This window comes from Peromyscus californicus, unplaced genomic scaffold (genome assembly GCF_007827085.1).
Source record: "Peromyscus californicus insignis strain IS unplaced genomic scaffold, ASM782708v3 Scaffold_11__1_contigs__length_118956290, whole genome shotgun sequence".
Classification (NCBI taxonomy): domain Eukaryota; kingdom Metazoa; phylum Chordata; class Mammalia; order Rodentia; family Cricetidae; genus Peromyscus; species Peromyscus californicus.
The window spans coordinates 57,063,145-57,078,529 of record NW_026294402.1 but is presented as its reverse complement, the minus strand read 5'-3'; the positions used below and the strand labels follow the sequence as shown (position 1 = coordinate 57,078,529).

The following is a 15,385-nucleotide window of genomic DNA, read 5'->3' as shown; positions in this document are numbered from 1 at the left end:
CAGCGCCTCTCTGGAGCTGTGTGCGCTCTTCTCTGGAGCTCTCCACCTGGACCATTCTTGGCCCATCCTTCTCTCCACAGACCATCCTTTTCTGCTTTTTTGCAGCCACAAGACTGCAAACAGCAGCTCCATCATCCAGGCTTAGGCCTGACCTCTAGACTGACCTCAAGGATTCTGCCCTTGAGTCCATTATCTCCTAGCATAGACCAGAGCCTCCCTCTGCCCAGATGTCCATCCAGGGTCAGGGACAAAGTAAGGGGCCCACCCTGAAGGACACACAGAGGAGCTGAGGCAGAAGAAGGAGAGGCAGATTTTCTTCGGGGGGGTGGGGGGGTTGCTGGGGGAAAACAAAGGCAGATTTTTAATTTGGTGCTTGCTAAAAGCTGCTGGGACAGTCTGAGCTTGGCAGGAGGAGAACAGCATGCTGGGGGCTGGGGATGTGGCTCTGTTGGTAGAGTACTCGTCTGGCATGCATGAAACCCTGAGTTCAATCCCCAGCAACCCATAAAACAGATGTCGTAAAACTAGGCACACTGCTGTAATCGCAACACTCTGGAGGTGGTGGTAGGATCAGGAGCTTCAGGTCATTTTGAGATACATAGTGAGACCAGCCCGAGCTACACTAGATCTTGTCCAAAAAAAAAAGTGAAAACAGTGTTCCTTGTTTGAAGACCTGAGGCCAACGAGGGATGCACTCTGCCATCTCTAACACCAGCCCCCTCCCCCAAAGTCTCTGTCCACTACCCTGAGCCAGCAGGCACCTCCCTCAGCAACCTAGGAACAGGGCCATCTGTGGCCCTCCCTACCCCTGCTCATTAAGCTAATGCCCAGACTCTTTTCTTCTGCAGGTGCGGATCTGGGAGATTCCTGAGGGCGGGCTGAAGCGGAACATGACTGAGGCTCTCCTGGAGCTCCACGGACACAGCCGGCGTGTGGGGTTGGTTGAGTGGCATCCCACAACCAACAACATTCTGTTCAGTGCTGGCTATGACTACAAGGTGTGGGACCCGGGTGTGGGGCGGCCTGGCTAGAGCTGGCTCAGTGGGGAGGGATGGGGGAGAGCAAGGGATATAGCCTAAGCATGTTGACTGGCGGCGGTCCATTCCTTCAATTGCTCATTCGCTCTGCATAAGACTGAGCATCTCCTGTGCACAATTTTGTCCTGGGGGACCTTGGGGCTTAAGGCATCTTTTCCTGTCTTCTCTGGAGTTTTGGGGACTAGAAAAGAACGGCCTTATCCTTTGCCTGGTAACTTCCTAACCAAGAGATGACCATGCCTCCTGGTAGGAAAAATGAGCAATCCCAGCTGCAGTACAGGGGAGGCTGCAGCCCCAAAGCTGATCATGCCAGTCATCAGGGGCCAGCCATGGATGTCTCTCCTTGTTTCTTGAAGAAACCAAGACTGGTTCGGGGACCTGTTGGGGGATATCAGTAGATATATGTTGGTTATTTTTCTGGCTGTTGTGACCAAATACCTAACAAGAAGCGATTTAAGGAAGGGATTGTTTTGGCTCACAGTTGGAGGGTCTAGTCCGCCATGATAGCAGAAGCATGAGGCCGCTGCTCACACTGCGTCTGTGGTCAGGAAGCATGGAGATGAGTGCTGGTGCTTTTTATTCAACTGCAGCCCATGAAGCGGTGCTGTCCATGTGAGGAAGGGCTTCCCACCTCAGCTAAGCCAGTCCAAAAACTCCCTCACAGACATGCCCAGAGCCTTGTCGTCTAGGTGATTTGTAGATCCTGTCAGGGTGATGACGAACATCGGAGTGTAGCTGAGCTGCATCTGCCTCTCTGAACAGAACCCTTGACAGTGTGCCTGCCTCCCAGCATAGTCCAGGCCATGTGCAGGCAGCTCCTGCCAGGGTCTGTTGGTGTGGGTGGAGGACAGGCACCCGGGACCACAGCCGCCGCCGCCGACTTTACCTCCTGCATGTCTGCCTCCACAGGTCCTCATCTGGAACCTGGACATAGGCGAGCCAGTGAAAATGATTGACTGCCACACAGACGTGATCCTCTGCATGTCCTTCAACACAGACGGCAGCCTGCTCACCACCACGTGCAAGGATAAGAAGCTCCGTGTGATTGAACCCCGCTCCGGCCGGGTGCTGCAGGTGGAACTCTACATTTTGTTGACGGGGAGGAGGTGTTGGGGTCTGTGGGGGAAAGGGGTTGTGCTGGAGCCCTGCTCATGCACCTCACCCACACCTGCTGGTCAGCCTGTCGGCTTAGGTCCGTTCTCAGCCTGTAGGACTTCTGACTTGTTATGGGTGGAAAGGAACCAGAGGACTCTTTCCTGCACAAAGACCTCTCCTCTAAATGGGATTCTTCAGCCTGCTGCAATGGGCCTTCAGTCACTGAGTCCCAGGGGGTTAACCAAGTCTCATCATGGGTACGGAGGGAGGGGACTTTGGACTCACTGCCCAGCCACCTGCACAGGATGATCCTGGGGCAAACGGCACACAGGTCCAGGTCCACAGATGGCTCCACGTGGGGAGTCTGGTGGTGAAGTTCGTCCCTGAGTCTCAGATTAAAAGCACTGAGTGCTATTTGGGAATAACCAATGACGGTTTCTTGAGTTCTCACTACATGGCAACCATACGGCTCTGGAAGATGGAAAATATGGATAGGCAGGACAGGGGACACCATGCTCCTCCTTGGTTAAGAAGGAGCAGTTGATAGACAGCTTGCCCACCATGCACAAAGACCTGGGTTTGATCCCCAGCACTGTCTGAAACTGTGCATGGTGGTACGTGCCTGGGATCCCAGCATCTGAAGATGAAGGCAGGAGGGTGGGATGATTCTTTCTAGGAGATGTTGTGTGGGTTAAAAGAAATGTCACGGCGACAGTCCTTCCCTGTTTCCGCTGCTCTGGGTAATGCAGGACCCTTGCTTCCTGATTCCACGGGTTTCTTGGGGGAACTGCCATCCCATTCCGCTCTCCACAGAACCACGTGCTGAGGGTCCTGGCTCACCTATGGTCTCTGTCCCCACCAGGAGGCAAACTGCAAAAACCACAGAGTGAATCGGGTAGTGTTCCTGGGCAACATGAAGCGGCTCCTCACGACAGGGGTCTCCAGGTGGAACACGAGACAGATCGCCCTCTGGGACCAGGTCAGCCGCAGGGATGCAGCAGGATGCCCTGGAGGGGCAGGCAGCCTAGATCTGAGCTCCCGGGACCTCTGATTTTCAGATGGGGCAAGGGTAGAGTGAAGTCCGTGGTCTGGGTGCCTGGGGCCTCCATGCAGGTGGACAGAGAATATACTAGAAAAGAGCTGGGATGAAGTTCATGTGGGGGAAGAGACCAAGAAAGTGGTGCTTCCGAAAGTCTTCACCCTGGCCCACCCTGTGTGGAAAGTGGACGACGGGACAGGGCCACCTCAGGTGGGACTTAGATGGTGCTCACAAACCCCCTGGACATGGGCATACATTTAAATATGTACCCGTACCACACTCTTGGGCCCCTAGAGCCCCCAAGCAACTGATTCATCATTTTCCCTTTACAAACAGCTCAGCTTAGCTCCACTGCCCCAGCTCCATGCCAGCAGGGACCATGCCTATATTCCAGCTGCACCATCCAGCAGGCCCGGCTGGTCTCCGGCTGGGTCTGTAGGATGGTGAGCACCCTTGTGCAGTCCCCTCCCGTGTCCTCTCACCCACCTCCCCCTCTGCCAGAGCAGTCTAATGGGCCAGCGACCAGGCCTGGAGGGCAGCGGTGAGTGCTGAAGTGAATGCCAACGCCCTGTGTGGCTTGAGGACAGGCTCATTTTCTGTTCTCAGCGACACAGAGGACAGAAAGCCATTCCTCGGGTCCTTCCAGCCGCATCCTAGCTGTGCCCCGAGGAGAGCTTCCTATGGTTCTACAGGTAGAGTGGGAGTGGGCTAGAAGGCCACGAGGTGAGAAGCAGGAGTGGCCATCTGGGTCCTCAGAAAGCCAGGTCCCTGCTGGCACAGCTAGCCTCTTATGGCATCACCAGCAAGGATTGGACAGAGACCTCAGGAGATGGAGCCTGGGACCAGACAGGCTTCCAGACAATGCCTTGCCCACCTGCAAGATACTTCCAGCCTTCCTTTCAACCCATGTCTTTTCAGCACCTTGGGGAGTCTTCAAAAGAAGGGGCAGTGCTGGGATGTGGGAAGGAGATGTGCCCTCCTCCTAAATGCAGACTGACCCACACCCCGCTCCCCACAGGAGGACCTATCCATGCCAATGATCGAGGAGGAGATTGATGGACTCTCAGGCCTCCTCTTCCCATTCTATGATGCTGACACCCACATGCTCTACCTGGCTGGAAAGGTAGTGGGGTGAGGGAGGGGTGCCAATTAGTGGGGGGCTCCAGTCCCCATTAGAACTTCACTCTTGCCTTACCCCTAAGAAAACCAACCTAACCTTTGTGGCTTCCCATGAGCCAGCCCAGCCCCGGCTCTCACTTTCATTTACAACTCTCTCGTTTTCACTGAAGTGTCAGTGACTAAGAACTCCTTCCAGGACAAGCTGGCATGGAGGAATAAAGGTCTAACCCTGACACGTAGACAGTGACCAAGGGCAGAAGGTGAAACACCTGCCAGGAGATCTTTGAATATGGCCTCGTCAGAAAAACTGACACAATAAAACCAACCACACCACACTGCGCATACAGTGTACACACCACATACATTCCATACATACTGACTGTACTGTACATACATACCACAATATATGCTATACAGCACACCATACGTACATGTCACACAGACCATACATACATACCACAGTGCACACAAACCACACACCACACCACACATACCATACATACATGCCATATCACACACATACCACACATCACAACTTATATATCCCAGCATATATACACTATACAAACATACCACACTGTACTCATGCCACACACATACACACTGCACACAATATCACCCAGATCTCATACACCATACAGACACACACCATGAGCACACATACATACATATCACATATACACCATCCCATCTCCACCCCTGCCTCCAGAAGAGCTACCAAGGTCTAAACTGCAGGTCTCCTTGGTCTCCTGGCCACCTCTGAGGCACAAGGGCAGCTCTTTTCCATAGCCCCTTGGGGCTGGGTTTACTGGACCCTGCCCTCCATCCTCATTGCCTCTCTGCTACCCGCAGGGGGATGGAAACATCCGGTACTATGAGATCAGCACGGAGAAGCCCTACCTGAGCTACCTCATGGAGTTCCGCTCCCCAGCCCCACAGAAAGGCCTAGGTAAGGACCTAGAGGGTTTCCCAGGATCCCAGCATTCAAAGAGGCTGTGGGGCTGCTCTGTGCAGAACGGGAGATGGTGTTGGCTTGTGCATCATATTCCCCTTTACACAGTAGTCAGACTCCAAAGCCGCACTCCATGGCGAGGTGGGAATGGGACTCACAGATGCTGTTTCAGCTGGTCAGCTGCCCCTGTAGCCTGCTGTCACTCATGACACTAGCTTGGCCATCTCTGCCCAGCAGCAGCCTGCAGGGCACGGGTGAGACTCACTCCACAGTGGGACTCGCATGGTACAAGGTGGTTCAGTGGCTTGGAAGCCAGGACTCCAGCCTCAAGCTGCAGCCCTGGCCCGGCCCAGCAGAGCAAGCAGAAGTTCACCATTTTCCTAGGATCCCAGAACTCAAAGAGGGAAGCAGAAGACTGTGATTTCAAGGTCAGATTAGGGGCTGTGAACCGAGACCCTGTCTCAATGAAGAAAAAGAGAGAAAGAGAGCTACGTGGGAGGGAGGGCATTCTAGAATTCTGTTTGGAAGAGCAGCTTCCACTCCAGTGGGAAAGACCTAGACCCTCACTCACACTCACATCACAGGAGAGACATGTGTGCTGCCTGCCCTTGGCATGCTGCCAGACAAGTGCCAATCGTCTTTGTGCCTCATTCTCTGATGACCTCACACAGGGCTGTTTCTGCTCGAAGAACCAAAAAGTTCAGAGTTAGTGACTCACCCAAGGACTCCTGAGTGGAAAAAGAGTCCCAGTTCAAACCCAGTTTGTGGAACCCCAGGCTGAGTTCTTAGCACTATGCTGCCCCACCTCCTTCTGTTCAGGAGATAAAGCTGTTGGGGACATCATGGCTAGTGAAACACACACGTACTGCTGGTTCTAGAAGATAAACAACGGACACCCTCTCTTAGGCTGTATTGAAATCTCTGGATGAGTGGGGGATGGCTTTGCCCTTCATTTTGTCCTCTGCAGACTGAGACCTAGGGCTTAGGGAAGACAGGTCACCCCAGAAGGTCCTGGCCCTGCAGCCTTGCTACACCTTTATATGTTGAGTTTGAGGCCAGCCTGAGATACGTGACCTTGACTCTGCCCATGCCACACACCCCCCACACACACACACACACACAAAGAAGTGACCATCTAGAGTCAGAGGCTGACTCAAGACATCATGGCCACCCTCTGTCCTGGATGGATCGTTGCCCTGCTTTCTTCCTGAGAACATCAGGCAGTGAGCAGGGACAGAGAGATCCCCACAAAGCCATGCATCTCTCCGTAGGCGTCATGCCCAAGCATGGGTTGGATGTGTCTGCCTGTGAGGTGTTCCGTTTCTACAAGCTGGTGACACTCAAGGGCCTGATTGAGCCTATCTCCATGATTGTGCCCCGGAGGGTGAGTGGGGCTGGGCTGGGCTGCAAAGGGCCCCATGCTGAATCTTACTAACCAGAAGCCAAGAGGGACCCAGATAAAAGAGGTGTCACAGACTAGAATATTCAGGCTCCACCTGGGGTAGAGGGTGGAGGAACTCTCGGGTAGGGGTGGTTGGTTTGCATAAAAGGGGACAGTTCTAGATGGGAGGCCTGAGGAGGGCAGTGACAGCACAGAGGTGTGCCTGGCTGGGTGGGAAGGGCTTTTCCAGCAGTCCCCAGATATCCTTTCTCTTCTTCCTCCTTCATGCAGTCAGATTCCTACCAAGAAGACATTTATCCCATGACCCCAGGCACGGAGCCAGCTCTGACCCCAGATGAATGGCTGGGAGGCATCAACCGAGGTACCTCAGCAGGCAGGCACCACAGAAGAGCCCAAGAGGCCGCAGGCTTTACCACTCCCTAGCTCACCCAGCCTCCTCTGCATGATCCCCACCCCGTCCAGATGTCCCCTCTCTCCCACACAGCCAGCTCAATGCAGTGAGGCTCCCTCACTCTACAGTCCGACCTGTTATATGACACTGTCTCCCTTGCCTTCCTAGATCCTGTGCTGATGTCTTTGAAGGAAGGCTATAAGAAGTCTTCAAAGGTGGTGTTTAAGGCCCCCATCCGAGAAAAGAAGAGTGTTGTCGTGAATGGCATAGATTTATTAGAAAATGTCCCACCCAGGACAGAAAACGAGGTAAGGTGCAGGGTCTCTCCCACAGCTCAGGAAGAGCCAGGCCTTTCTGTTACCACTATGAGCTTCGGGCTTGGAAGCCAGCTCTATTCTGGGACATTTTTCTTTCAGTGCCTAATTCTGTAAGTAGTGTGTGGTTGGCTTCCTTTACCTCTGACCTCAGTGAATAGAGTCTGAGAAGTCAGAAAGATCTGTGCCCCTCTAACCTCAAATACACCAACACAGGGGTTGAACCACGGGGTGTTACTGTCAGGTGTTGTTATGAGGACTGTAAATTACCGACAAACAGGATCCAGCTAGGCCTCATCATCAGAACCTGCTTTGCCCTTCCTGCTTCATGGTCTGTGGTGTTTCCTGCCTCGGTGGAAGAGGCTGGAAGTCTATGAAAGGCTCGTTGTACCGTCTAGAAGGGATGCAAGCCCATTCTGGGAGAGCTGGAGCTGAGCCGTTCTTGACCATGACCTCTGAAGTCATCTCCATTCAGTCTATACCCCCAGGCCCACGTGCCAACAGAGCTCAGTTCAGCTGGCCGTTATGGGATGCCTGCTCTGTGCCAGGCCCTTGGCCTGATGCAGCTGGAAGAGTAATTGGTTGAACGGCCCATCTGTGTGTGAATACTGGCTCTGCAATTTTCTGTCTGGGACTGAGTGAGTTTCCTGACTTTTCCAACAGCTGTGACATTTAAGAGATCATGCACAAGTACCCAGTAGTCTTCACAGCTCATGCTAGGTGCTCAAAGAGGCTGGCTGTGTTAGCTCTGTATTGCTATGTAATAAATTACCCCAGAGCACATTTACTTCACCCCATATATTAGTTACTTCCTCGTTGTTGGGACCAAAATACCTGAAGGAGCAAGCAGAGAGGGTTTACTTGGGCTTACAGTTCGAGGGGATACAGTCCACGATGGCAGGGAAGCCATGGCAACATTAGTGGGAGGCAAAGGTCACATCACCTTCACAGTCAGGAAACAGAGAGTGAACAGGAGGTGAAGCAGGGCTATAAAACTTCTAATCTCACCCTAGTGGCCTACTTCATCCAGGGAGGCATTGCCTCCTAAAGGTCCCACAGCCTTTTCGCAAACAGCACCACCAGTCGGAAACCGTGTTAAAACACCCGATCCTCTAAGGTGCATTCAAAGTCCAATGCCCGACAAAGGTTTGTCAGCTCACAGCATCTCCGGGTGCCTGTGGTTCAAGTCACTCATGAAGCTGCAGTTCTATCAGCTGGGCCCTGCAGTCACATGCCAGGTCCCAACTAAGGGAGGACCTGCTTGGACATTCATTCACACGGCTGCTGTCACACTGAGGGCCTCAGTCCTCACCGTCCTCGCCATGTGGATTTCACTACATGCTAGCTTTCATCATGGCAGCCAGCTTCCCATAGAGTAAGAAGAGTCCAAGATGGAGGCCAAAACAGTTCTGTTAACTAATCCGGGGAAGACACATCATCGCTCCTGCGGTGCCCTGTTAGCTTGACACTGTTAGGTCCAATTCAGTCTTGAGGGAAGAGAATAAAAACTTAGACTAGGCTGCTGGTCTAGCAAAGGTGGGCTGTCACCATCATTAATAAAAGTTAGACTGCACTCGACCTCAGGGATTGCCTTAAAAGATAGGCATTTGGTCACAGGCATGAAATGTGTTTATGTGGGCTGGGGATGGGGCCCAGTGGGTGAAATGCTTGTCTAGCATGCTCAAGGACCAGGGTCAATACCCAGTACCATATAAACTGGGCATGGTGATAGACACCTGTAATTGGAGTGCTTTTGAGGTAGAATCCAGCCTGAGCTAGACACCTGGGAGAGGGAGAGGAAGGGATGTGGGGTCGTGTGCCACTGTGGGAGATTTCTAGAATGGATAAAGTCTTGTGATAAACAGGGTTCTTTTCAAAATAACCCCCAGGAGGAGGGCAGCGCAGGGCAGTGATAGAGAGTTGGAGCAGGGGTGAAGCTGGATGACAGGTACTGGGGAGTTCCTGGTGCTACGTTTCCTAGTTTTGTTTATATTTAATACTCAGTCTTTAAAACGTTAAGTACTCTGCCTTTTGGAGGTAGAAACATGGGTTGCTGAGATTGCCCAGGTGAGCAGCAGTGAGAGGTGGAGGTCTGTCTCAGCCCTGAGGGTGGAGAGGAGGGCTGGAGGGGATTAATGGAGTGACATCCAGCTACCAGGATGTCCATCTGGATGGAATTGAGGACGGGGAAAGCATTCACAGGTTCTCTGCTCAGGTGAGGCAGAGTCCACTATCCTCCCGTAGCAAAGCTGTGCCTCTCCCATCCTGGGAAGAAGTAACTCAGGCCCTGCAGAGCCGCCTTTACCCATGGCTGTAGTCATTCCAAAAGCTCAGAAGCAACCAACGAGAAAGAGGGCATGAAAGGAGAACACGGTGACCTAAGTAAGGACAAGGAGATAACTCGTAAGCAGGGCGTGCTGATACGTGCTTGAAATCCCAGCACTCGAGAAGCTGAGGCAGGGGGATTGCCAGGAGTTCGAGATCAGCCTGGACAACATAGTGAATTCTGGGGCAGACTAGGCTACAGAATAAGACTCTATCTCAAAAACAGGACAAAGAAAGAGAGAGGGAGGGAGAGAGAAAAAGAGAGGGAGGGAAGGTATGTGGTTGGCTATCTCAGTAACTTTACTGAAAATGTGTGGATGTGAGGGTCTGTGAATTGTACCTCAAAAAGCCACGTTTTGAAGTGGGTATGGTGGTGCATGCATATAATACCAGAAACTGGGAGGCAAAGCCAGTGGGACTGCCGTGAGTTCAAAGCTAGCCTGGGCTATAAGCCTGTAGTCCCAGCATTCAAGAGGTTTAGGCAGGAGTAGCTCAAATCCCAGGCTAGTCTGTGCTATATATAATGGGAACCTGCCTCAGCAAACCCCACCCAATAATATTATTAATTAATTAATTGATTTTAAAACAAGGAAAATCAATGAAAGGAGGGACTCATAGAAGTGAGGCATTCTTGTTTGTTTGCTTGCTTGCTTGTTTGTTTGAGACAAGACTTCTCTGTATAGCCTTGGCTCTCCTGGAACTCACCATGTAGACCAGGCTGGCTTTGAACTCTGAGAGATCTGCCTGCCTCTACCTCCTGAGAGCTGGGATTAAAGGCTTGCACCACCATGACCAAGTAAGTGGTGAATTCTTTAAACCATTGGCTTTTGTTCGAAACATAAAATATATGCACTCATTCAATAGTTCAGAGAAGAGACTTGAAACTGGATCTCCTTGAACAACCCAGGCCAAGCTCCAACTCTCCATCCTCCTGCCTCAGCCAGCACTGGGATTACAAGTGCTCCACCACTAGCCCCCAAACTACTTTTGAGACAGGTACAATGAGGTAGAAAATTCATTCTTTGATATGTATATATATATGAGGGTGTTTTGTTTCATTTTGTGACAGGGTTTCCTGTAACCCTGGCTGCCCTCAAACTCACTGTTTAACCAAGGGTCATCTGGAAGTTCTCATCCTTCTCTGTGTCTTGGTTGCTGTGATTTTAGGCATGTGACACCACATCTGATTTATACGGTGCTGGGTATCAAACCCAAAGCTGTGTGCATGATGGGCAAGTACTCTACCAAGTGAGCTCCACCTCCAGCCTCAGGTCTGTGATTTTTGATAAGTGCAAATATTGGAAGGCCACTATAACCAGTCTCCATGGTTACATCAACCTTACTCTGGATTCTGCCACAATTGTTTAAGCATCGACTTTAGCAAGACTTTCTACTTGTTTTTTTTATAGAAATGGCAATTCTTTGTACTTATCTCATCAATATACATTATATCTAATTAAATGGCAAAAGTACATGCAGTATCAAATGGAATTCATGCTGGAGTCTCACACCACAGTGGCGGTGGGGTCCTAGTTCGCTTTCGATGGCTCTGATAAGTCACTATTTCCAAAAGTGAGTTGGAGAGGAATGAGTTGATTCAACTTCCACTTCTCCATCACATGCCATCGCTGGGGGAAGTCGGGGCAGAACTTCAAGGCAGGAACTGGGAAGCAGGAACAGAAGCAGAGACCACGGGGGAATGCAGCTTACTGACTGCTCCTCATGGCGTGCTCAAGTGCAGGGGCCCCCCAGCAGCCTGCTTCCCACTCACTGTTTTGTGGGCGTCTGTTAGAATATTTCACTGAAGCCACGAGAATCTGGTAGATCCAGGGAGTCAACTGCATGAGGGGCTGCCAAAATACCAATGCTTTGCCCATCCATGTTTGCCAGGAACTGAACCACTGCCCAGACTTTGGTATTTCAGTCACGGTCTCATGTTTTAAACAAGATTCTAGGACTAGAGCAACAGCTCAGTGGTACAGCACTTTCCCAGCATGCTCTGAGCTCTGTACGTACACACACCACCACCACCACCGCCACCGCCACCGCCACCGCTACCACCACCACCACCACCACCGCCACCATCGCCAAGGCTAAGCACCATTCTGTACCCTCGGTTTCCTCAAGAAGAGAAGAGGAACTGAGTACACAGATCAGGCCCTGGGTTCAATCGCCCCCTACATTGCAACTGCAAAAACCGAGACACATGCTTATAATCCTAGCACCTGGAAGAGACAGGAAGATCCTGAGTTCAAGGTCATGCTCAGCTACTTAGTGAGTTCGAGGCCAGCTTTTTTTTTTCTTTAAAAAGAAAAGTCTAAGCCAGGCAAGGTGGTACATGCCTTTTATCCCAGCACTTGGAAGGCAGAGGCAGGCGGATCATTAGGAGCTGGGCAGGGTGGAATATACCTCTCTCTGTAATCCCAGCACTCACAGTCTTGAGACAGAAGCAGGAGTACATGGAATGCAAGCCATCCTCTACCACATAGCAAGTTTGAATGTAGCCAACCTGAACTACAAGAAAGAGGAAAAGGAAAGCAAGAAGAAGGGAGGGAGGGAAAAGAGAGAAGAAAGAAAAGAAGGGGGAGTGGAGGCAAGAGGGCCAGGAGTTCGAAGCCAGTCTCTGCTACATGACAGTGGGCTGCAGGGTAAGACCCTGTCTCAAACAAAGTTTTCAGGTTCAGACCCGTAAAGGGGCGAGCTTGAGATGGCAGAAACTGGCCTCCCTCAGGCAGGTCTGCTTGGCCAGTAGGCTTTCTAGTCTCGCTTCAAGGGTAGATAGGAGCCCTGGAGGGATGAGCCTGGAGGGATGAGCCTGGAGGGATGAGCCTGGAGAACAGTTGCAGGGGGCACTGGGCTGGCTGTCCCAGGGTGGCAGGAGGCATGCGGAAGGTGAACAGGCAGGCCAGGCCTGGGTGGGGTGGGATGTCTGAGAGCCCTGGTGCTCCAGAGTCCCCCTCACCTGCTCTCTCCCTGAACCCCTTGCTCCACCCCAGCTCCTCAGGATGTTCTTCAGGCAGCAGGATGAGATCCGGAGGTTGAAGGAGGAGCTGGCCCAGAAGGACATACGGCTCCGTCAGCTCCAGCTGGAACTGAAAAACCTGCGCAACAACCCCAAGAACTGTTAGCCCCTCCGTGGGCTGGTTTCCAAGCCAATCTCTCCGTTGTTTCTACTGGTCCCTAAACTGCCCCTTATCTATTGAGCCCAGAGACAGGGCCTGGACTGGAGCTGGGGACCAGCCGGTAGACCCTACCTACCACCTCAAGAACTGGAAGCTGACCTTTGACCTCCTGACTTCATGCTAATACCGGTCCCCCTGCCTCTCCTGGAGAGCCCACCCTTGACTGGCAGCCTCTTTCCCTGCAACCCCGGGAGCCAGGCTTCCTGTTGGCTCCCTTCAGGATGCTCTCCAAGGGATGGAGAGAGAGCAGGATTACAGCCTGACTTAGAACTTGAATCTGTCCCCTGCAGAGGGGCTGCCAGGACCTACCTACGCAGGGATTAGCTGCTCCCAGTCTCAGCCTCACTTCTGAAGCACAGTGAGGCTGGACGGAGGGTGGAGTGCTCTGCCCACCTCCCACCTCATTCTGCTCCCAGCTGCCCCACAAGCCCTGCTCATCTCACCCAGCGGTGAGCACCTGGCAGCGCGCCCTTTTCTTTCTGAACTCTCCCCGACCCCCCTTGTCTTCAGGGATGAAGAGGACACTGTCCAAGGCCATAATGACCCCTTGCCTTCCCCGTGGTTCTCTTCAAAGCTCTTTTACACCCTTTTTCCGTTTCATTTGTGATCCAGGCAGGGTAGGGATTCGTGGCCCCACTTGTCAAACCGCAGAACTGAGGGTTGCAATCAGGTTTCAACTTTCAAAATCACCCAGAGGGGCAGCAGCAGGCCAAGTACCCTTGGCATCCAGACGCCCTGGCCAGGGCCTTTTCCAGTCTATTGAGATGCCAATCCCTGTGTGGGCTTCCCCAGAATGAGACCTGGAAGCCATTTCTACTGTCTGCCCAACACCAGTAGTGCCAACACGCCATACTGCCCGGTTGAGGCCCCTCACACTCAGTGCCCCTGGACCCTCCTGGCCTGCACTCTTTGCTCTCACTCCTCCCCCGGGGGGCTCCATCTGAGATGAGGCCTCTTCCTGGAAACTGAGGCTGAGAAGGGGAGAGCTTGGCCCCAGGGCAGGCAGAGCAAGGGTCTGATGGCTTCCAGGGATGCCGTCTGCCTGTATCGCCCTCCGCCTTCCCCTTCCCACTCCAGCCCTGCTATCTCAGCCACTTTCAGCCTTACACACGCAGGATGACCACAGCCACTCGATCCACATAGCACTTTGAAGTTTACCCAGTTTTGTGACACATGGATCTCACCGACTCTTGCATCTGCTCTACTTTACAGTGACAGAAACAGGGAGGTGGCCCTCAGGCACTCGGCTCTGAGACGCTACATCCCCTGGGGTCTTCTGCAGGCTTGCTTTATTCCCTCTCCCCTCCCTCGTTCCATTCCCCACCTACCACATGGAGCTCAGAAGCACTGATGTCACAACAGTCCCCGCCACTTGGGCAGAGGAGATGTGGGCATCTCTGTCGTGGCCTGGGATCTGCTACACACAGGACACTCCTTGCTTGCCCTTTCTGTGGCCACCCTGCAAAACTTCCCAACCCCAGAGGCCCTGCTGGGGAGCCGGGAGGTGAGATTCCACAGTCTTAGGGCCTCTGCTCTCCACCCAGTGATGGTTCCTGCTCCAAGCCTGCTGCAGCGGCTTCTCCTCCCGCACCACCACAGCTAGACTGCCAGCTCTCATCAGCTCTCATCGCCTCCTCCACACTTCCGGAGCTTTCTTTCTCTCCATTGACCTTTGTGGTCTTCTGTGATTATTTATGCTGCCTCCCAAGGATAGAATTGAAATAAAATGTTTTCACTTATCAAGCCAAGGCATGGCCATGTCATTTAGCCCCAGGGAGACCTTACTTAGTCACCACCTTGTCTCTATGGTTAGCTGCACACTCACGGCTCCTTTGTCTTTCTGGGATGACAGCTACGTCTGTACAGCTCTCCTGCCACGTTCCGTTCATCTGGCACTTTGGATATCGTGGGACCAACAGTGCTTTGCTGTGGGGGCTGCCCTGTGCGCCATACGAGTGCTCATCAGTGTCCCTGGCCTAACATCAGATGTCACAGCAATTTCTACCTGGTTTTGACAGACAAAAATGCCCCTGATGTTCCTCAGCACCTCTGGGGGTATCAGAATCACCCCCAATGCAGAACTAGTGTTCTGGGGCTGGTGAGGTGGTTCAGCAGGAAAAGGGACCCACCGCCAAACCTGACAACCTGAGTCATAGGAGGAGAGAACTGATTCCCTCTAATTGTCCTCTGACCTCCACACATTTGACATGGCACTCTTGTGCACTTGTACACACACACACACACACACACACACACACACACACAAATATTACAGTTTTTTAATGAATTGCTTCCTACAGCTATTCAAAAGGTATTTGCTATGGCCAAGTATAGTGGCTCATATCTATAATTCTACCACTCAGAGGTTGAGGCAGGAGGATTATCAAGAGTTCCAGCCCAGGCTGAGATACACCCCAAGACCCTATCTGAGGAGAGGTCTACACTAGGGTGTAGCTCAGTTGGTAGGGTGTTTACCTAGAACGCATGGAGCCCTGGATGTGGTCATAAGCACTACATAAACTGGGGGGC

General features: G+C 52.5%; 1 protein-coding gene across 2 annotated transcripts in view; it reads left to right on the top strand.

Annotated features, from left to right (window-relative positions):
* The window catches only part of Coro2b (coronin 2B), a 111,691-nt gene extending 97,087 nt beyond the window's left edge, over positions 1-14,604 (top strand). For both annotated transcript variants that reach the window (XM_052763332.1, XM_052763323.1), the window contains exons 4-12: positions 849-998; positions 1,947-2,111; positions 2,995-3,111; positions 4,190-4,294; positions 5,143-5,239; positions 6,514-6,626; positions 6,915-7,005; positions 7,204-7,343; positions 12,671-14,604. In XM_052763332.1, the coding sequence (XP_052619292.1) occupies positions 849-998; positions 1,947-2,111; positions 2,995-3,111; positions 4,190-4,294; positions 5,143-5,239; positions 6,514-6,626; positions 6,915-7,005; positions 7,204-7,343; positions 12,671-12,802 (1,110 nt within the window). In that variant the 3' untranslated portion in view covers positions 12,803-14,604. The remainder of the gene's footprint in view (positions 1-848; positions 999-1,946; positions 2,112-2,994; positions 3,112-4,189; positions 4,295-5,142; positions 5,240-6,513; positions 6,627-6,914; positions 7,006-7,203; positions 7,344-12,670) is intronic.
* Positions 14,605-15,385: the final 781 nt, after the last annotated feature.